The sequence below is a fragment of the Micropterus dolomieu genome, linkage group LG19 (assembly GCF_021292245.1).
Source record: "Micropterus dolomieu isolate WLL.071019.BEF.003 ecotype Adirondacks linkage group LG19, ASM2129224v1, whole genome shotgun sequence".
Classification (NCBI taxonomy): domain Eukaryota; kingdom Metazoa; phylum Chordata; class Actinopteri; order Centrarchiformes; family Centrarchidae; genus Micropterus; species Micropterus dolomieu.
In genome coordinates this window covers 31,085,611-31,108,622 of record NC_060168.1, presented here as the reverse complement: position 1 = coordinate 31,108,622, position 23,012 = coordinate 31,085,611, and the positions used below count along the sequence as shown (strand labels likewise).

Below are 23,012 nucleotides of genomic sequence, written 5' to 3'. Positions count from 1 at the left end.
CTTTACGGCAATAACTGCATATAACGAATGTTGCAGTTAACATCATTTTGTCAGCTCTTCATACAGCATTTCAAATGTCAGTGCAGTTTTTGTGTTGTGTGTTGAGTTTGATGTTTATATTCCAGATTGATATACAGTACGAGCAGCTGTATAGGATGTATGTAGAAACCACCCTTGATGTTTGGTACTCTGATTATTTAGAATCTTTCTCTACGTACTTCTATGTTTCTTTGTGGGGTTGGGGTTCCTGATCTGAATGGACGGTTTAAGGATCAAAGGTGTTGTATGCTGTACAGATAAAGCCCCTTAAGGCAAATGTGATTTGTGATATTGGGCTATAAATAAAATTGACTTGACTTGAATGTCAAGAGGTATTTCCATTATTTACTTTGAGGTCTGAGTCTGAGGTAGAAGCCTTATTGAAAGAGCGGGTTTCCCCTTACACTAATGAAGACATCATATCCATATTCAGCAGCTCTCCCACTCACTTTGTGTGTGTGTGTGTGTGTGTGTGTGTGTGTGTGTGTGTGTGTGTGTGTGTGTGTGTGTGCATGCGTGCGTGCATGTGTGTGTGTGTGTGCTCTTCATTCCCAGTATCACTCAACCTTGTGATTCCTTCCTTCAGTGCATGCAGACATTGTGATCAGAGTCACGTTCAAGCGGACACTTCGGACAAAACAGTCCTGAGGAGGAGTGTGTGTGTGTGTGTGTGTGTGTGTGTGTGTGTGTGTGCAGAAATAGAAAACGCTACCATAATAGCACAGAAGACATTATTAGAATATCAAGATTACAGTGATCATACAAGATTAAAAATATTGTAAAGTACCTCTCAGTTGGTGTAAACGCTCCAGTGACCGAGACTTGTACCACAGTGTAAAGAAGGGTATAATAATAATCACTTGCAGATTAGCGACAAGACAAACCAAAGGAAAACGTTGAACCTCGCTAAGAACAAGTCTAAATGTATTGACCAGATCAAAAATTGCGGTTCTTGCACCTTACCATACAGTGACACTAAAAATGTGATGCTTAAATGGGTTACAAGGATTTTTTTTTTATTAATCAATAAATCACTTTTTTACTGCCTATTTGTCAATGAGCTGTAGCCTCACTTAGAAATGAACCACACACCTGTTTTCTGTGTTGCTTGGAACAGCCACTATTCTGCATCTTATGTGAAGAAATCAGGTCGGGTTCTAGCTGCATGCGAGCTCCTGAGCCTCACTCCAACACAGACTCCAACATAAACTCCACATAAGGATAAAAATCAACATAATAGTTTTATGTGCTGGGGCCCGTCAGGCTAAACGAGAATCAAATCGATGTGGGTTGAAAACACAGTCAACATGAGAAAGACCTGAGTCAAGAGCAAGATCATTGCTTTCTTTTGAAACTGACTAACCCGACACAGAGCTGGCTTTCATCCTATTGGACAAAGCAGTTGCTAACGTTATCCGGTGCAAAATACTACAGTTGTATGGCTTTCTGCATTACATCACCAGCTAACGTAAACAAACGTGAGCTGAACAAGAATCTAACTACTTCCTGCCAGACAAGGTTATCTAAGGGCCCTTGTCCACCAAAGCGTTTTTTGCCAGCTGAAAACGCCACCTGCTGTTCTGAAAACGCCTACCTGGGAGCGCTGGGGTGCGTTTTGGAGGCGCTGTGTTTTTCTTCAAGATGCTGTGGTTGCTATGATACATAATTTCCGTGCAGGCAATGTGCTGCAAGTAGGGTAGCCTACTATTTCACCACAAAGTACGTAGGCCTACTTGCTCTGGCCCTTGCTCCGCATGAAGAGAAGGCTGAAACATGAGAGCACAGTACATGTTCATGAGATTTTGCGAGCGAGGAAACACCTCGGCGACGAGGCACATCGTTTCGTTCAAGATCGGATGTGCTCGGTGTGGTGTTTGTCCCGCCTCTCTTGCACTGTGATTGGATGGCTGGGTAAAAACAGTGACGAGCGCAGTGTTTTTCCCAAAGTTGAATATTTTTCTCGTAGCTTTGGATATTATATTTACATTTATGAATTTGGCTGACGCTTTTATCCAAAGCTACTTACAAGGTTGCACGCCTCTAGAGCAACTAGGGGTTAAGTGTCTTCCTGAGGGACACAATGGTGTCTCACAGTGGATTCTCACACCAAAGGCATGTGTCTTATCCAGTGCACCATCACCACCCCATATTATTAAAGAGTGCTGGTACAGGGATAGACTAGATGTGAATATGCTACATTGAATGTAGTTATTAGGGCAGATTATGAGTAAGTTAAAAATACACATAGCCTACACTTATTCTCTTTCAGCCATCTGTTTACAGTTACACTTTCCTGCAGCAAATATTTATTGATGTGCAATTGTTTACATGTTAGGTTGTTGAGACTGTAATCTATTTTATTAACATATTCCATTTAAAAAAAAGGTTTTATAGCCCACAGAAAAGAACAGCATAGTTTAAACAGGAGGTCTACTATCCAAATAATTTTCAAAATCAAAATATCTGCTCATAAATCAGCTCCTTTTCAACTTAATATCAGCATAAGCCCCTAAAAACCCATATCGGTCAGGCTCTAACACATTGTAATCTATAATATCTGATTTCTATATTTGATTTCAGTGTAATCATTGCTCATACTGGATAGACATAGTAGAGTTAGAACAATGCTAAGCTTTGGTAATCTTGTGAAAATTAAATGACTACAGGGTTGCTATTGAGTACCACAGAAAAGTCCTCTAATAGCCTCACGGACACACAATAAACCACTATGTGATAATATCACACCATGAAGCATGATGATGTAACATCAGTTTACTGAAAAAGGGATTTTACTGAAATATCACAACAATAAGGCTATAACAGTAAAAAAAAAAAAAAAATAGGAAATTACATCAGGTCAAATCTCACAATTGAAGATCCAATTAAAATATGATATTTATTAAATGTTTATTTGTATAGAGGCAAGTATAGCACGAGCCAATGCCACATACCACATACCATTTATAACCTAAGCTCATTTGCAACCCCCCCAAAGGAAGACCTTTAAAATTCATAAAAATCATCAACAAAATACATGCAAAACAGCACATGACAAACAATAAACTAATCTAAATGTTGATTTTCCTGTGCTTTTCACTGGTGAATTTTCTTAAATGTTTTTTTTGTGGAAGAAACTATACTAAACCAGTGCTACACATTTATACATTTTCTAGTATTTCTACTATTTTATTCATTGTCTTTACATTTTATTTTGTTCTACTATAACGGAATTCTTTCCCTCTTTGTTGTGTTTCATTAAAATGTTTATTTTCTTTGCCAAATGTAAAGCACTTTGAATTCTCTCTGTGATTAAAAAATACCAAACAAAACAACTTAATTTATCTTATTAAGGTCAATTCTACCTCACTGCTGAGCATCACAAATACATTTCTGTTTAACAACATGTCTGTAAGGTCTATCTAAACTCATCACAAAGTTCTTTTTACAGTGATTTTCCCCTAGGGGATTTATGCGTGAGGGGCAGAGCTCGCCCAGCTAGTGACACCTCTTCCAGCCAATCAGTGACGGGCTTCAGGGCCGTGCTGGCCAATGGCAGCACCCTGTGGGAGTGTCTGTCCACTGCGAGGTGCGTTTTTTGGAGTTTGCTAAATGACTGCAGCAAGAAAATACAGTGTCGGAGCGCACCAAGGTTGGCTGTGCTACTGTACCGCCGTGTGTGTGTGTGTGCGTGCGCGCCGTGCAGGGGCTATAGAGTCGCTGTCGCTCTCCTGCCATGGAAGAGGGTCCTCATCAGTACAATACGCAGGTCTCGACATTTTTATAACACTCTCTCTTCTCCTGAGGGACTTGCTTTTAAAAAAATTAGTATTATTTCTAACGGAAGCCGTGCCCGGATGGGAGCGGATGCGGAGCGCAGCAGCGGCTGCCGGTGCGTCTCCAACTTGACCACTACCAGACAATGGGAGTAGCTGAGACGTGCTGCTTCAGCGCCAACTACTACTACTACTCGCCCCTGGGAGATAACTACGAGAGGAAGAGGCACACGCAGCAGCAGGAGGAGGAGGTAAAGAAGAAGGAGAGGGAGAAGAAGAAAAGGAGGCAGACTTGTTCTACTTGCAGACCTCCTTCTCAGAGCAGCAGCGCCGGGACTCCAGCAACAGCCAATACGCACGGATCCAGAGCGACGCTCCGGCTGCCTCTGGGATGCATGTGAGAGAAAACCTGCAGGTCTGAGAAGAGCACTCCTCTGTGTGGGTCTACTCTGCTATTGGAATTAGGGAATATAACACACAGGCACAGTTTGCCAGACCTCTGGAGACAGCGAAACGCAGTTTCCCGCCGCCGAAACACCCCGTGATTCTTTTTTTCCACCACTGAAGGAATATGTCTTATTTCCCCTTTAACCGCTGTAGATCGCACAGACTGGACTTACGAGTAATTGGGTGTAATTATAATTGTGTGTCAATTAACACCAGCCTGTGAGCGGCTAACCTTTTCTCGAGGACCCCCTCCATTCCCCCATCCCCTCCTCCTCTCTAACCCCCCTCCCCCCCTCGAGCCAAAACCTGGACGAGCTACCTCCCCGCAGCCCCGCCGGTATCTCTGCCTGCCTCTGTCCGTGGTCCTGAACACAATTTCGTGGATTTTGTGGATTTACCCCGGCTCCACTGTGGCGGCGCTGGAGGCGTGAGAGCGGACATAAGCATGATTTCATGGCCGGTGAGGTTATGAGCATCCCGCGGCTCAGCACCGGCGACTCCGGGATCTGACACACGCACAACAAAAAAAAAAAAAAGCGGAACATTTTTGGCTCACCTTGGAGGTCATAAACCATAAACATAAACCCCCCTCCCCTCTCTTCCTCCTCCTTTTCCACCACAGAAGGATTTTTTTTTCTGGAGGGGAATTCATCTTCTCAAGAGTGTGACCCCCCCCTCCCCCCCCACCCCCTTCAGCAACACCTTCACCCCCCCTCCAAACAAAATGAGACTGGCAAAAATGTGCCGACTAAACGCGCTGGGGATCTATTTGTGGGAAACGGTAGTGTTTATCAGGTAAGCAGAGGCATGTCATGGACTTCATGAGTGGAAATAATATGTGTGTAATTTGGATGAGGTTTGAGAAAAATAAATTAGCATTTGCATTGCTCTTGCTGCTATTAGGGACATGCTTGAGCATTAGTGCTACAGTCAGAAGTCTTGGAAGGGGGGGGGATTCAGGTGAAATCTTGTGAAAGTTGCCTTTGGGCTCGTGTGTGTTATTGCTCATGTGCACGATAGCCTGTGCGTACTAGTGAGGTGAATTAAGTCTCACTGAATCCAGGCAGGATTGTGTGGGGAGCGAACAGCGACCACTAGCGGGCTGTCTGCGTTCATGATGTGCTTTTCCAGAATGTCAACAGGCATATGAAGAGAAAAGTAGACTCTCAAGGCGCCACATGTTTTTGTGTTTACATGGTGGTGTTATTTATGACTCCTAACAAATGCACTCATGATGATATTTAAGACTGCAGAGGTCATTTCAGTCAGTGGGGTTCTTGTCCAGTTAAGCTTTTCAATGTGAATCATTTTTTAGTGCCTTGTTTCCTGAAAAACCTAAAACTCATTTCACTCACCAGTTCAATCAGTTGACAGTCAGACAACTGATTGACAATCAGTTGTTATGAGGTTTGGGTTTTAATTCTTTATTCATTACAGGCAATCCATTAGTCGATTACCAACAAATTATTCTGCTGCTGCTGCGCTGGTTGTACATCAAGCTAAATCTACAAAACATCAAAGACAAGGAAATTTCTTTACTTTCAGAATTCAAATATGTGTTGTTTTTCCTGTTGCCAGAAACTCATATTTTGAGGTAGTCCCTTTGCCAGCTATATGTTTGCATATGTCTTTGTTTTCCATGGTGTACCCATGTTGATTTTGAGGTCATCTCCAGTCCTTCTTCTGGCTGGATGCAACATTTACTCATCCCTGCTGCAGCCAAAGTTGCCTATTCATCAAGGCCCTCTTGCATGCTGTATGCAAAACCCCCTAGCAACAAAATCCTGTGCTAGTGACGCAGCAGTAGGCGGGGCATATGGTAAAGCTGCTGTGCAATTCGACGCTTAAGGGGGATCTTGCTCGAAACGTGAAGTTGCAGCCATCATTTTGTCGTTGACATATGAGGAAAACGTGGCTGCTCAGTCGGGGCTTTTGAAAGGACTCGTGCTGAGCAGATCTGGTAGTTGCTAGTTTTGTATTGATGGTGACATTCCTGTGAACAGAAAGGGTAGATGAGTCCCCTGGTTGTTGATTGTGATACTTGTTATGTTGTCATTGGTCTCATCCAGTGATCAACCATAAGGGGTTTATGGGTAAATTTGTTTTTATATCTAATGTGGAAACACAGCAAGAGTTGTAATGAGGTGCTCATGACTGGAAGTAGACTTGAAAGTAGGAAAAAAGTGTCACACTCTGGCTCCATATGCATTTCTCTTCATTCAGATGACGTTTCATCCCTCAGCTTAAGTGTCTTAAATCAACATGTTGAAAATGATCAGAATTATCAAAGACAAAGTGAAACTGGAGCAAGACCCGATCAAAACACAGTGAAAGGATGACAAAATATATTTTTGTGTGGTAGATAGATGAGATGGACAGCAAAGGGGAAGTTGGATTCATTTTGGCTTTAGGCCACTGTGACACGCCTAATGCATCATCAACAAGGTGAAAGCATTTAATAAACCGTGAACAGGTGTCACTGCCCTTCACAGGCTTTAAATTGCTCTCCTGGGATCTTGACTAATAGCAGCAGGTTTGGGGTTTGTTGAGCTCACTGGGTTCAGGCACCGAGTGAATGTTTCATTTATAAAGACCCAACTTGTGTGTCGGCATGTTTTGGAGGTGGAGCTCATTCTAACTACTTTCAAAGGGGCATGAAACACATGAAAGTTTGTTTACTAATTTTAGAGAGTACTATTTACCCAGCCTGTTCTCACCCTTTAGCATCATAGTTCAACACAGAGTGGTAAGCCCTTTAGTTTCATTGTTCAACGCTAAATTTAGGCCTAGTATAAATAACAGTAAAGTGAGAAAGTGGGTCAGTCAGAAATCACTTTTACCCATGAAACTGGTGTTCATTTAATGTGTGAAACAAAAAGTCAATATTGAACTTACTTGTTTTAAGTTATGTTAGTTAAAGTAACATAGTTTTTTTAACCCAAACTATGATTTTTTCCTAAACTTAACCCAGTAATTTTGGTGCCTAAACCTAACCAAAATGTGACATTTTACAACAGTATCTACTAGTTCTATTTTGAAAGTGTAACCGGATTGCATATTTATTCTTGCTAAGTCGAGAAGATTAAGGATACCCAGGTTGTTAATAAGTGACACCAAGGGATCTTGACACCCTGGGATGAGAACGGGTTGTTTAAAAAACTGTTTTTATAGGATTTTAAAGACATACTTGTTTCCCAGGCAGGATCTAATGTAAGCTGCTGTTTAGATGCATGATGGGAACTGTAGGAGGCTTTGGAGCTTAACACATAGGGGGCAAAGTTCATAATATAGCGTGATCTACTCTGCTTTAATGTACCCTGGTTCAAATTGGTTTACACACAATACTCAAATTAATAAATACAGAAAATAAAGATATAAATATAATGGAAACAAATTACACCTTGTTAAAAAAAAAGGGTAGTTTATGATTATTATTGAAATATTTTTTATACATTACACCACCAGGAAAGTAGACCCATACCCTGATAATCAATATAGGGCCAGCATTATAAATTAATTAAATGTTTTGTATGATAAAAATAAAGAAGCCCCAAAACAGATATCCTGAGGCTATTAATATGAAGATAATAAACCTGCTGGTTTATACATTTTTATAGGACTTTGTAACCCTTGTTGGTAAAAAGGTTGTACTTCCACAAATCCTCCTGATTAAAAAAGACAACAAATGATTATGTTTTGCTAGTTTTCCATAATGGGAACAAACTGCGAGCTGGAAATGAGCCTATTTAATTTTACCCAGTGTTTCTCCCAATTTACACTAAATGCATTTTGCATGCAAATATCTCACAATATAATTTGGTAATGTATTTGGGTCCTGCTTTACGATTCCAGCTGCAGGCGCCCTGCACATTTGACTTTATTGTGTCACGTGTGGATATTATTTCCCTGCACGGCCTCCGAGATATTTCATCATGTGAACTATCAAAGGCATTTTTCTACCTGCCCTCTCATTTCCATTGAAAGGCTTCTGTTTACATTTGGGATGGGTGGGTTGGTGCTGGAGGGGGCGACTGCAGGAGTTTTGCATTCAGCACACACTGTTTAGTTAATGAACCAGAGTCGGGATATTGCCGTCTCAGCTCCTCAGGCTTGGACTCTGCAGTTCCCTGCTTAATTGATATCCCTTCCCTTCCGTCCCAACCCAAACCCCCCACACCTCATTCCACATTCAGCTTTATTACTAAACATTGATTAGCCTGTCAATGGCCAAGGCCAGACCTGATGAATACACATTTAATGCTCGCACATCTCTCTGTCTCCGCTCCTATTATTCATCAAAGAAGCAAGAGAGGAGAGCTGAGAATTTAGATTGAGATTGAACCTTCAGGAAATGTTCATCTCAACAAAACCTTTAATCTTGTATTCAGGTTTAAACCAGTGAATTCTGTCAAGAAAAGTGAAAGAATGTGCCAAGAAGGTGAGATAATTTCACTTGTTGCCAGCACATCTCACAACTGAAGTTTTTTTGATCAAGTGGTTAAACTTTTTGAACAAAAGAGCCATATTTTAATAAAAAAAAGTAGAACCAACACATTCGCACTCACTACTAGTCACATATGGACACTTGGTCAAAACCCTCGACGTTGCCTTTTAACGGCCTGGGAACCCCTATAAGGCCATTGTTTCATGTTTAGGGCTCTGCGGTCAAGTTAGCAACAATATATCTTCTACGTCCAGTCAAGTAAGCAACATCCTGTTTGACTTTCAAAATAAAAGTACTTGTTAACGTTGCAAATTTTTAAATGAAGCGTTGTTAATGTTGTGAAATGTCACAGTTTCGTTTGGTTTAGGCCCCAAAAGTACTTGGTTAAGTTTAGGAAAAGGTCATGGTTTGGGTTTAAAAAGCTATTTTATGTACATAGGTTAACTTACGTGAGTTAAGTAACGTAACTTAAGGAAGCTATGTCACTTAAATAAAACATTTTTTAACGAACACTGGTCTCCGGCTTAAAAGTTGGTTACTGGCCAGCCGTCCACCTCAACCACCTCCTTACATTGCCTTTTCTGTTAAATATCATATACCTATCTTCACCATCCAAAAGCGATGCTACAGGGCTTCCCACAGTGCGTCGAACTCTGACGCTATGGGGCTCCCCAATGCGTTACAAACTGATGCCAATGGGTCTTGACCATGCGTCCATATGTGTAGAGTTCTGAGTGAGAACGGGTTGGAAGAACACGAGTGGAACAAGTGAAACTGACCTTGACGTCTACACTATATCGGTCGCTTTGCATGATCTAAGAAACAATTGTTTAGCACCAACTGCTCCAAAGTATAAGATAAAGGTAAATCACTCGCCCATAAAAAAGAGAGAGACATAAAGCCATAAAGGATTCTGTTCCCGTGAGTATGTTCACACTGCAAGAAAACATCCATTATAAGTCATTTAGTGTCAAAGTTAGCCTTTGAATGTCAAAAAACAATTTCAGCCACACTGGTGAAGTAATTCCCTGTGCTCTCCCCAAATGTTTGTGTGAAGGTGAAGGTTTTAGAAATGAGCTGTCCACATCTTAAAAAAAGACAGAATACGGCCGAATTGTGCACCTACATGCCACTTATTTTGGAAAATACTAAAATCACATCAGTTTGTTAGTTTTAGGAAGATAAGAGTGTGATTTAAGATCAATGACTTCTCACGTAATTTATGTGAAGTAAATAATCTGAATGGATACATTCTGTAAATGGCAGTGTCTGATATTGAACTTGACCTGTTAGCACACCAGCTAGCCAGCTCATTTAGCAAAACACTGGCATCCTGAATGATGATGTTATTGTCATATAGGTTTCAGTAACTAAATTAGCTAGCGTGATGTGTCCATAGCAAGGGTTTAACTGAATGTTAACTTGTTAGTTTCCACAAATCAGAATGCTCTATTGGGGTGGTGATGGCATAATGGATAAGACACATGGCTTTGGTGTGAGAGACCTGGGTTCAATTCCCCACTGTGACCCATCTACCAATGTCTCCCTGAGCAAGACACTTAACCCCTAGTTGCTCCAGAGGCGTGCAACCTCTGACATGTACAGTATAGCAATTGTAATTCACTTTGGATAAAAGCGTCAGCTAAATGAATAAATGTCTCTTTGAGACGTATTTAGACAGCATCAGCTGTATGAAATTATTTCAATTCAAAGTGATCACTGCCTGCTGCCCTTGTTTCAAATGAAATCCTCTGAGGTGCATCCTATTTAGAGTTTGTAAAGCAACATGAAATGCTTTGTATTTGTTACAAAGATCAGTGAACAGCAGATTCTGGCTTTTAAGCTAAGGAAAGTGTGGGTAACCACTGGTCTATAATTACTTTTTGCTAACAATCTTACATATTTAATGCATGCTTTGCCTTTTATATATGTGTACATTACAGTACACTAAACTCCATCTTTAAGTGAACACTGAACAAGTGAACAAGGAAGTTATTTTGGATACAGCACCAGGAAGTGATGGTAAGCTAACGCATACTGCGGCTAGATGACTAACAAGCTGTCTAAGCATGAAACAAATCATTGATGATACAGTCGGCCTCTGCTGCCGCTGATGAGCTCAGAACCTCCAGTATGGATGCAATGTCGCTGTATACGAACCAGTAATACTTTACTATTTCACGGTCCATAACTGAGTCAGAATCACAGCAGAGGAGCAGACTTGAAGTGCACAGGTGAACATGACATGCTCATCAGGCCTCCAGCACGTCATCCTCTTGTATCGACCGCTCACGTAGGAATGATTAATCAAACCAGTCAGCGTTGCGTTTAAAGAATGCCAACGCACAAACCGTGACCATCAGGGAATACCAATCAGTCAGTCAAAAAGATTGACAGGTCTTTGAACAGCCATTGACATCTCTGCTTTATTGCTTTTCTACCAGGCAGGAGGTTGGTGTTGGAACAGCAGAATTGTTGAGGTTAGCATAGGAAACTTTGGGGGAGACACTCCTCTGCAACATGATATCTCTGCGTGTTTGCCTGGACATTTCTAGATGTTTGTGTTCATGTATGCATGGATTTGAGCTTTGTCTGTGTTTTTTGCACTAAATGTGTTATAATTTTAGGAAAAGCTGTAGAGCATTATGTATAGAAATATGTATTCCCTGATTTTGATTAAATTATGGGAAGAAATCAATGGACAGTTGTGCAGGAGCAGAAAGAGAGAAGTACAGGATTTTCTGTTTACACTTCTTTTTTTTCTTTTTTTTAATCACGCGTTGGGGGTGATTTACAAGGAGGCTCTGAGTTGTTTGTCAGAGTGCTACCACAACAAATAAAGTATCTCAACGTTTCGAGAAGTCAGCTTCTCTGGAGATACAAACGTTTCCACTTTTGATCAGGTCAGATCCGCCTCCCTGTGATAATGCAGATTGATCGGCCCTCTCGTTTTCGGGTGCTTGTGCAGATCGTTATTGTGCACACAAGAATGCAACATCCCTCAGTATGCAAACTATTCATCTTCGCCCGGACAAAATGTCCAGTGACCTTTTCCTCTATGGATTTCTATATTCAATAAAACTCTTTATTCTCTCGAGTGGAAACAGCGAGCCGTCCATATAAATACGTAATCTAAACATTTCACCTCTGGCCTGAAATATATATATGAATAATGTATAATCTATATGGATAATGTAATCTATCATTTCTGATAGCAGGGCGAATATTCAGTTGTGCCTGTAGCCGTTTACCTGTCTGCTACTGGAAGTGACCTTGAGTTGGCCTTGAAAATGCAGCTGCATGTGGAGATCTCCACACGCCGCCATTCAGGAGACACACACACACACCTTCATCGCATCACAGGTTAAATTAGATCCAACTCTACCAGTTCATGAAATAAATTGATCTTGAAATTTGATGATTCAGAGAAGGTCATTGGTCTGCTTTCCTAAATTATTTTAAGTAAAGAAGCCCTGGATGTCAGACTCTGTTGAGTCTAATTATTAAATAAAAGTCCTTATCCTGAACTGGCAGGATTGAAATTGGGACAGACCTGACTTTTTACAGAATAGACTGAATGTCCTGGCGGTGTGTTCATTAAATAAAAGGTTAGCCTCCACGTAGACAGTCAGAAAAAACAGAGCTGTGACAGAATGACTTAATAGAATGTCATGTTACCTTGAGTGATATTTCACTTCGGAGTAACATTTCTAGTTGTGGCATTCATTAGCTGTATAAGTGTTGTGACTCAGTGTTGGCCGTCGTCAGCATTTACAGTCACGTCGCAGGCTTGCCTCTGTTTTCATACAACCAGATTGTAAGTTCGACGTAGAACTTGGAACACAGTGAACAGAGAAGAGTCTCTGTTCTGGGTTGTTTTTGAGAAGTGCAAGGTCAAACTTGAAGTGCAAAATAAGGGGGGGGGGGAAGCTTTTCTCACTTGGGAAAAGAGAGCACTGTTGCTCCCTTTTATATCATATCAGAGGTATTGTAAAAACCAAAGCTGCACACATGAGACTTGGACTCGAGTCACAAAAGTGAAGACTTGAGACTTGACCTAAACTGACAACTGTTGTGAAATATTTTTTTTCAGTTTTGTGATAGAAAGTTAGTAAGAACACAGTAGGCCAACAGACAATCCAACAGTCTATGCTTTTCAGTTACTCTACAATGTAAAATTCGTATTATTCATCCAGAATTATTGCATACTGATGAAGTGTAATCCAGGCTGTCAAGACAAAAACATACCCTGTCTAGGACTAATGACTATGACACTCACTTGAGACTAAAGAGCTTTTCTGATTATCCAAGAGCATTAAAGGGCATTCAGATACTCAGAAAGGGGATTTGCTTCACCCAATTTCTGTAACTTTCCAAAACCAATAAACTCACCTCCACTAACTTATTTACTTTCTGCAGTGATTGACCAGGTGAGCACAGGTATGAAGGAGAGATCTCCAAGAGTGCAGCAAACTGTGTTTTTTTTATATCCCTACACGGCCCATGTTCACTACAGGAACACAGTAGTTGACCTTTCCAAATTATTGATTTTAAAAGTCGCGATATGGTTTGGAAATTTGCTTGAAATCTACATCCCAATATAAGAATATATGATATCGATATATAAATATATATTGCAAACACATGCAAAATCACTGAAAATACTGTGAAATTACTGTATAATATGATGCATCACACCATACAAAACTCTAAGTAATGTTTTAATTCAAAATGGCTTACAATCATTGTTGAACATGGCAATAAAGTTTTCTTTAGTACAGTCAGCAGCCCCTCATAGACCAGAATGCAACGCAGCCCAATACATGAAACAGTTCTCTGTTGTTGTTGTTAAGTGGCACTCTGGGAAACGTACAAAAAAATGAATGTTGGTCAAACAAAAAAGTAACTTCTACCTCTTCTAATGTTTCATTAGATAATAACTTTTAGAGTGTATTGCCACATCACAGATTGATGATAATACGATTCACTTTGTGGGCTGTGCACAAAAAGCATAGGAAGAGAAATATTTGCACTTTATTCAAACTTCTGTAATCCTCTATTGATCCACCAAAGGGACAAATTTCTTTTATCTTGCTTTCTTCAGAGTTCAGAGATTAAGGTCAGCTACAGCTGACAGAACAAAACCTATGAAGCTGGCAGGGATTCATTGTGTTGCTCAAGGACACTACAGAAAGATGGAGAGCTCAGCACGTACCCCTGGCCAGCTGCAGCGCTCAGAAATCACCCAGTGTCAGTAAGCATACACTCCTGGTTCAGCCAAATTAAAGCGAGTGTTATTTATGAACCTGCCCTGAGGCTGTTTCATTTGTTCTTCAGGTACCCGGCTGATATTTATCGCTCACATCTTCCATCATAACAAATCATAACACACACATATATATATATATATATATATATTTATTTATTTATTTTTTCCAAGTCCTCTAATGAAAAACAATCGACTGCTCTGGTGGAGTTCGCTACCGTCTCTACAATAATTAACTTCTGGGCAGGTTCATTTCCAAAACTTGATGTATGATAATACATTATTGATTAGCAGACAGTGACAGATTTGCACCATAAATAACAGAGTATATTATCAATGCCCTCTCAGCGCTCGATTACAGTGAAGGTGAACTGCTGGAAATGTTAGAAGCTACAACAAATTTCTGTAATTAAAGTGAAGCTGGACAGCAACAGAGGAAAGATGTGTACATTTTGTTAACTGTAAGCTTTTTAGAAAGAGAGTGGGAAGAGTTTTTTAATTACAAGATTTCAGCAATGTTAAAATTTGAATCTTCATTGAGTGAAGCTTGTTCCGGGACATTTCCTTTTCCTGTCGACTTTGCATTTGGTTGCAATATGAAATTTTCTTTACAGTTTAACCTTAATGCCAAATCTTAAATGTACTTTTTTATTGATTAAAACTTAGATACAGTAACTATTTAAAATCAAATAAACAATTCTGAATTACAACAGTGACAATGAGAATATGGCAAATAAATAATTTCCTAACAAACTACGTATTTACTTGTTGTTTTCAGATGTAATTAAAATGTTTCATTGGCTTAAAATATGGAAAACTAAATATGAGACACGCTGAGGAATCATCTCTGTGCGAGCTGCAGCCCTCTGGGACTGAAACTGCGCACATTTATGCTGTTTGGGAATTTAAATATAGACGTCAAGTTTCATTTCCAAATTTCCCTCAAAGCTTTTTCATTTTAGAAGCTTTAATATCACATAAAAGGTATTACAGTTGGTGGACTCAAAAGTGTCCAGAGTGCCTCACAGCACCATGACTACATACATTTTTAACACAGCGGGTCCCAGTGGAATCGAACCCCAAACCTCTGCAGTGCTTGTGCTTTGCTCAACCTGGACTACATCAAACCTGCAGCAGCTTACATTAGTGTACGACCTGTTATGCTGATTGATTGAACATAATTTACAAGGCGATTATTTAGCCTAAATTCTCCTACTTGTGTAACTGCATGAAATCTTGGTGTATGCATCCTCAAAGTGTGTATCAGTGTGGTCACACAAAAGGTTATTATCTGGCTCAGAGACCTTTTCTTTACAGTGCTCATTACCCATTCTTGTGGCCCTGTCTTAAAGTGAGTCTATTTATTCTGTATATTTTTTACTGAATGCATTTTACCTCACAACCAGGTAGTATTTACATTAAAAACTGGACACAGCAGTGGGAGGAACAATGTTTAATAGTTGCCAAGCAGCTCACTTTTCGTTCTGGGCCCCTCGATTGAGTTAGTCTGGCCATGATTTTACACTAATTTTTATGATAAATAAAAAATAAATGTTTTCTTATCTAATGGGCACACATGCATGCATTTAAAGTCCCCCACGGGACACTGTGATTCATGTGAGCCTACTGTATGTGGACATTTTTCCAGTGCATTCTGGGTGAAACAGATTTTGAACAGAAAACACCTGCGTTGTCAGCATGTAGGAAATGTTGGCACGATACAGCTGGCAGGAGCAGAAAATACAGGCCATCTTGAACCTCTGCAGCATCCACAGACATAAAGCTGGAGTGAGTGTTTACCTGGTAATCTGCTCTGCAAATAGTAACTCCCGAATGGACCGAAATGCCTTTTAAAAAGGAGTTTGACTCTTTGCCCCGGTGAATGTGAAAATGTGACCTTTTTGCTGTGGTGCCTGGTGTTATTGGAGCAGTGGAGTGTATGACGCAGCTCAGCCATCCGAGGCCTTCATTTGTAGTGATGAGCGAGTGTTTGTCGGGCGAGCCAGGCAGCCTATCTGTTAGTGCCAGGGAATCGCGCAGTCCTTTGCTTTCCTGAGTGTTACTAAATGCCAGGATGAGATCAATTAGGGATTCGGGTCTTCAGAGGCTTTAGGAACATAATGAGGAACACTTAGAGCTAATGATTGGAGCCTTGCATTAGCCCACACCTTGCTCTCGCTCTCACTTTTCCCTCTACTCGCTGTGTGCATATTAGACACTGGCACAAGACGACTCAGCTGTTTCTTCTTCTTTGCTGTCTCAGCATTGGACACGGGTCTCCAAAGTAGCCACGGCCAGCATTGATCTGAAATAATTAAAGCAAATCCGAACTTTGATCATGGAAACCCAGAGAACAGGGCGCTCAGGGAGAAGATTATCAACAAAAGCAGATGGAAAGGCCTTGTATGGCTTTCGACAATGTTGCTGTGTGCTACGTCGGTCGAATGTGAAACACTTCAATCCACAGTGGCCCCATTCCAGTCTATTAAAGTGTGTGTGTTTACATAGGCAGGTGAATAGCAATGGAAGTACTGTCAATAACATGAGTTAAAAAGCATGTTTCAGACTGTAACAACACAATAAAGTCAAAGGAAATGTGCTTTTTCCGTTACTCATTATGTATTTTATACAATAAGCTAATATACAAACGTACTTTCAATAAGAAGAGCCACTGTAAAACATTATTAGATCTTACATTTCAGTTTACAAATAACACAGTTCATAATTGGGTTAGAAACCAGTTTTTGGTAAATTAGTTAAATTATTAATCAATTAATATCAAAATCGTCACGGGTGAGTCGGCTCGTTTTTTATATTTACTTATTCAAAAGACCTTTGAGCTCATGGCAGAGATTTAAGCTCGTCAAACACAAATGCAAATAACAGGAATAGTGGTTTTATTGTATTTAGTTCTTATAGAACCAGGTTTGCCAACCACTGTTGACGATAGCTGCTGAGGTTTGAAGCTGTCACTGTGTATCTGGATCTCCACAAGCCACAGAATTAGCCTTATGAAGATAATATTGGACAGAACATTTCCTGGGGAGCCACATCCGAAGAGACAGCCTCTTTGAGTGAGAAATTAAGTAAAATAACACAAAAGTTGGGGCCCAGTCCCCTGCAGAACTGCTTTTTCACTGCGTTTGCTATACTATGCTTCATGCTAGCCAGCAGTTGTTTGTGAATGGATGGATGGATATCCACAGATATTAGTAGCCTACTTACTGTTTTGTTTCCTTGTCCTGTATCAGAAACAGGGATTACCGATTTCGTGATAAACCACGATAAAATTTCGGATGACTAGTATTATCGTTTTTATTTAAAAAAAAACTTTAATTTTGAATTATTTTTAACATAACAGGTGAAACACATAACAGACACATAACAACGTAGTGAACTGAAAATACAGAAAAAGAACAAACCAAACAATTTGACAAATCAGATTTTAATAATCAGGAAAACCATGTTTGATGACCACGCTTTGATAAATAAATACTGACTAGCATCAACCAAAGTTAGCAAGTACCCCAGATGTGGCTTTGTTTTGGGTCAATAAAAACATGAAGGAAGCCGGTGACAGCGCACTGGAGATTTTCCAGCCTGGCTGAAGTTGTATTTTCATTTCTATATTAGTGCTGAGGGAAACTTGATCGCAAAAATAGCTTTATAGTGAATGCAGGGTGAGTTAACTTTTAGCTAAATGCGTGATGTGGGGATGTCATGGTTTTTCTAACTTGCTAATAGCTTGTAAACTGAATTTCTCTGTGTTACCTACCCAAGTATAAACACTACACTTTGTTCTGCTGCGTGTCTGCAGACTCTATTTGGCACCCATATTTAGTCGCCTAACCAACCGACAAGCAGCCGAATTGGTTGTAAAAGTGTTCCAACAGGAGAAACGCTAACAAGAATCCTCTGTATTTATGTCAATTGTTGGGCTCATTCATAAGACTAATTTTGATTTGTAAAATAGGGTCATTGCATAACTTTATCACATCTTTAAAGTTAATGCACATTTTATATGGTTTTCCTATATTTACATAAGGTATTAGCTGTTATGATTTTTTTTTGTTTATGCAAAGAAAATGTGCACAGTGCTGCTAAATTTATTTGTTGTTTTAAATATAAAAATTGTTTTAGTGTGTCTCAGTACTTTAGGTCACTCTAATCGTAATATTAAATTTTCCTACCATTTAATTTCTAATCAGAAATGATCTGCAGTCAGTCAAGGTGGGAGGTAAAATATTCTCCTAACTGGTTTATTCATGGAAACTGAGGCAGCCTATGTACTATGCCTATGTAACACTATGGACTGTTTGCAATGATATTAAAGCATGTGAGCTTTTTAAAAGTACAAATCAGATCTACGTTTGGCTCCGTGACCCAATAAATATATTTTTATAGAATTTAAAACAAAACTGATATTGTTTTTTTAATGGGGTAAAACATGTCCTTACTTTTTTAACAACCTTCCTGATTATTAAACAGAAATTATCATTAGAGTTTTTCTGACCTGAGATCTGTGCCAAGAAGCAGAAAGAGTAAGTCATCCAGTCTTCTGTCACCTCAACGGGCTTTATAATCCAAATGTACTTTCATTTGTAAAATTGCTCCAGTTTTAAAGAGAGACTGGCACTGACCTCTTGTTTGGGTGTTATTGATTGCTTTTGTATTCTTGATATAAGGCATCGTGAAGCAAGGAGCTGTGCTGCATGGCTTCAATCAAAGACAGGAATACAGAATAATGATAAGGGTTTCAGCTGTACAGAGTCCAGATGTAACATGATGCGCTGCTCATTCACTCTTTGTGAATCATCCATCGACCAGTTTTTTTACCACCTACTAGCTTTTTCTCTAGTTTTCAGTCACATTTCACAGTTTACTGAATTGTCATAGAGATGGCTCAATATGGAACTTCAGTCATGTGATGATTTTATAGGTTAAATAAGATTCCTTTATATAGTGCTCACAGATTAAAAAAATCTAATTACCACAAAGTAATTGACACAAGTAGTTGTTGTTAGTTGATCAATTAGTTTGAAACGTTACTGTCAAACATAAAACTAAAGAAAAACTAAAAAAGACAAAGACTTTTTCAAAAAGTCATAGAATTAGATTGTGGTTTTGTGGGCGAAATATAATTAAGATGTAATGTTTAGTGTTCTGAGTGCACTGTAGGCTACTTGATTGGAACTTGAGGCAATACACAAAGTACAAGGTCAGGGGGTTTAAAAGGGGTTCAACAGCAAGCAGTTAGAGATTGAAAGGCTACTAGGAGGAGTTCAACTCCCCCTTCTAAATTTCACAGTGTCAGTGTAAATCAGCCTGAAGTGTCCCATGCTACAAATTCAGGGGAAATTATGTTTGTGTCGAGGACACACTGGTGTAATCCCAGTCTGTGACTAATCTGATTGCACAATCGTCAGCTCAGCAGTGTGTTTGTTCAATGCTAATTTGAAAGCCATTTCACGTGGGTCTAATGCTTCATTGTATCATGTCGTTGGTGAGCGATGTGCTCAAACAACAGAATTATGTTTTGTTTTTGGTGAGAGCTTGATCCTATCACACTCCCACTTGTCGTTGTAAAGAGGATTAAGCTCAGATTCGTCACGTCGCGGAGGGAATTATTGGTGCAGTGATAATCTCTGATCCACCTAATTTGCTGTCACAGAGAAAATAACTGGATGAAGTGTGATTGGCTTCAAAAACCTGATGTCTTCTCATTGATCAGCAACAACGCTGACTGTGTAGGATCTGCACTTTTGTGCGACCCCATGAGAGGTCCATTATCTGATTACTGATAGTTTAGAGATGGTGTGTTTTTCCCAGGTTGTCTGATTCTCCAGTGACACCTGACGTTATTAGGCAACTATCATCATTATCAATTGACTTCACTTCGCTCGCTCTCATCAGTCACTCGTGTGTGACCTCGGCAGCACATCAACCAGAGAGCAGTTAGTGTGAAATGGTTAAACAGACAATCATCCAAATAGTCTAATCACTTATGGAAATGTGCTTAAATCAGTCTCAGTGGTCACAGCAATCATCAACCATTTTCACAATTAACACAATCAGGCTCAGCATGAATTTAATAAATGTAATTGAGTGAAAAGGGTATTTCAGAGCTCTGTTATACTTCATACATGGAAGTTTTTTCATTAGTGTTTGCAATCCCTACTCTTTTTGGGTATACAGTTAACACGAGTATCAAATTAAAATGTTTGTATTTTCAAAACTAGTAAATATGTCGCAAGACAATGTTTTTTTTTTTCTAAAATCTATCTATATATATATATATATATATATATATATATATATATATATATATATATATGTATATACCATATAGACCTCTGACATATATAGTAATTGTCTCTTTGGATAAAAGCGTCAGCTAAAATGAATGAAGGTAAATGTAAATGGTGAAAAGACTTCAACAAAAGTATTCTCCAAATTGCTGCTTGTTTGAGTTCTGAGTGTAGCTGTACAAAAAGGGTTTCCGAATGTGGTTGTCAGTCTCCTGTATTTATTGGAAATATTGTCTCCATACATATTGCCTCTATCCATGCAAGCCACCAATAACAGATACTGTAGATACACTTATTTTAACAAAGTTTCCCGGTCAGCACTGATTTGTTCAAGGTTTATAGATATTTTAAATCCAAAATAGACTTTGTTGAAAAGGGAACAATTTTTTTTTTTATCTGGGTTATTTATAACCATGGGCTGTTACTGTGTTGTTTTGCATCTCCATACAACCTAGCCATGTATAATACATTAAATTGTGCTCATTAAGTATAGATTCAGGTCCCTCATGATGTAAAATATGGACAGTAATTCCACCTAATTTATACATACATATACATCTGTATTAAATATACGAGACACTGTTGGAAAAAAGAGCAGATTTAGACCAGCCCAGTTCTAAATCTGTGCAGATTTCACTTTTTATTCAGTTTCAAAGATTAGATTGTTTCATATGTGAAGACAAAAAAAAGTCAATATTAGGTTTTTATTTTTAGAGGAGTGACGACATAAAGTGCAGTGTTGGCCGGCAGACATGTGACCTTCTGTCACTACCACAAGGACAACGGGAGGGTAGTCTGCTGCTGACGACTCATAAAACATTTAACTAATTAATTTTTTTTATTATTTTGGCATCACATTATTATCTCATTTAATCAAAAATCTGAAATTTTAAGGACATTTAAGGATGCAAGTGTGAAAAACAGCAGTTTCTCTTTTTTACTGCTCAGTAGTCCATAATCCAGTCATAATGATGTCAGATGGAGAGGGAGGCAGTGATGATAAAAGATGGGAATTAAAACAAAAACAGCAACCTCCCTCCTCTCATTGTAACTGCCCTTAAAAACACTTCATACTGCTAAGTCACTATTTTTATTTTATTTTTCTAAACTGCTGTTCGACGTAATTCTTCTAGCATCGCTGATGTGTGTGACCTCTTATTTTTGACAATTGATTCGACTCGTATGGCGAATCTTGAAGGAACAGTGCTGATGCTGACAATGTTGACAGTGTCTCTGCATTTAAGAAATGAATTTGTTTATAATTTTAAACTTTTCCTATATCCTATTTCGGAGCTTCGTAGAAATGCTGTCATCTCAGACTCATTTTATTTTTCATATGTGACATCTCAGACACCTCTGGCTGGGCTTTGATGAAACACTGACGTGTGACAAATGTTGGCTCTGTGCTCTGGCATTTAAAAAAATACCCACTTGCCAAATGAGCAGTCTGCAACTAAAGGTCAAAAATTCAGATAAATGTTAAAACTCCATGATGGATCTTGGTCCTGACTGGCCTAAAGCGTGCCTCTATCAACATGTTTATTTGTTCCAGATTTGTCCATTTTCCAGTAAATTCTGAATCATGAGGCAGCAGACTGAGTCATAACCCTGCATACACTTGAATGACTATTTGTCATTTAGTCCCTTAAACTGCGTCTGTCCCCTTCTCTGTGACTTACAGTGTGCCAAGCCTGGATTTAGACCTGGATATATTCATAAAAATGATGTAAACTGATGTGAGTTATTTCAGTGCAGGATGCTTTACTAATAAGAAAGCCAAGCTGCAGCTGAAATGTTGAAATGTTGAAAAAGAAATCTTGCCTGGAAATAACACATTAATTTCATGTTGTAAAGACACAACAAGATGGATGCATGTCTGTTCCTTCAAAACATTTCAATGTTAAAGAGAACAAAGCTTTTCTGTAAATACAGCTGCCGCTTGCTTATCTTATTTATTAGCACCATTAGTATCTTGAATATTACATAATGACGACAAACAAACAAATAAAATAATAATTTCTTTCTAAAGATGAGATGTTTTATGACTTTACAAATAAAGTCTACTTTTCAAGATAGATAACAAAATCTCCTAAAATAGTAAGTAAAAAAAACATAAATAAAAAGGAATAAACAAAAGAAATGGTCATTTAGCATGCTGCAAGCTATTAAAAGGTAAAATGTTTACAAAACAACAGACAACTGTTACTGTAACATCCATCTACATCATAAGCACTGTGGCATTATGATCTGATTTATGATCAGTTCACTTAAAAGTTTTAGCCTGATCATCAACATCATCAGTCTTGATGGTTGTAATATAATTATGTGAATAATTTCTGATAATTACAACCTCATCAACATCACGCAATTATTTTACAACAGAGACAGAGAGAGCATGGCTGTATGTGTCAGCTGTGGACACAGTGTGAGACATCATTTATTCACTGAACACTGAATTATAATAACATCCATTACAGCAGTTTTAAACAGCAGCAGTGAGACATTTTGCTTATTGGATTTAGTTTGTGTTGGCTTGTTTTTTTTTTTATTCAAAGGCATGTACATCATTTTCGTGTTTTTTCTTTTCATTATTCATTTCATTCAGCTTTTTTATAATTGTCAAATGAGCTTGAAAAGGATACAAATATCCCCTCTGTATGCAGAGAATTCCACTACTGGAATAACATTTATTCATTTAGCTGACGCTTTTATCCAAAGCGACTTTCAATTGTTAT

The 23,012-nt window shown here is 39.0% G+C and overlaps 1 protein-coding gene across 1 annotated transcript in view; it reads left to right on the top strand.

The window, feature by feature from the left end:
• Positions 1-4,983: 4,983 nt before the first annotated feature.
• The window catches only part of glra1 (glycine receptor, alpha 1), a 133,230-nt gene continuing 115,201 nt past the window's right edge, over positions 4,984-23,012 (top strand). Inside the window, exon 1 of the mRNA XM_046030573.1 lies at positions 4,984-5,054. Coding sequence (XP_045886529.1) covers positions 4,984-5,054 — 71 coding nt within the window. The remainder of the gene's footprint in view (positions 5,055-23,012) is intronic.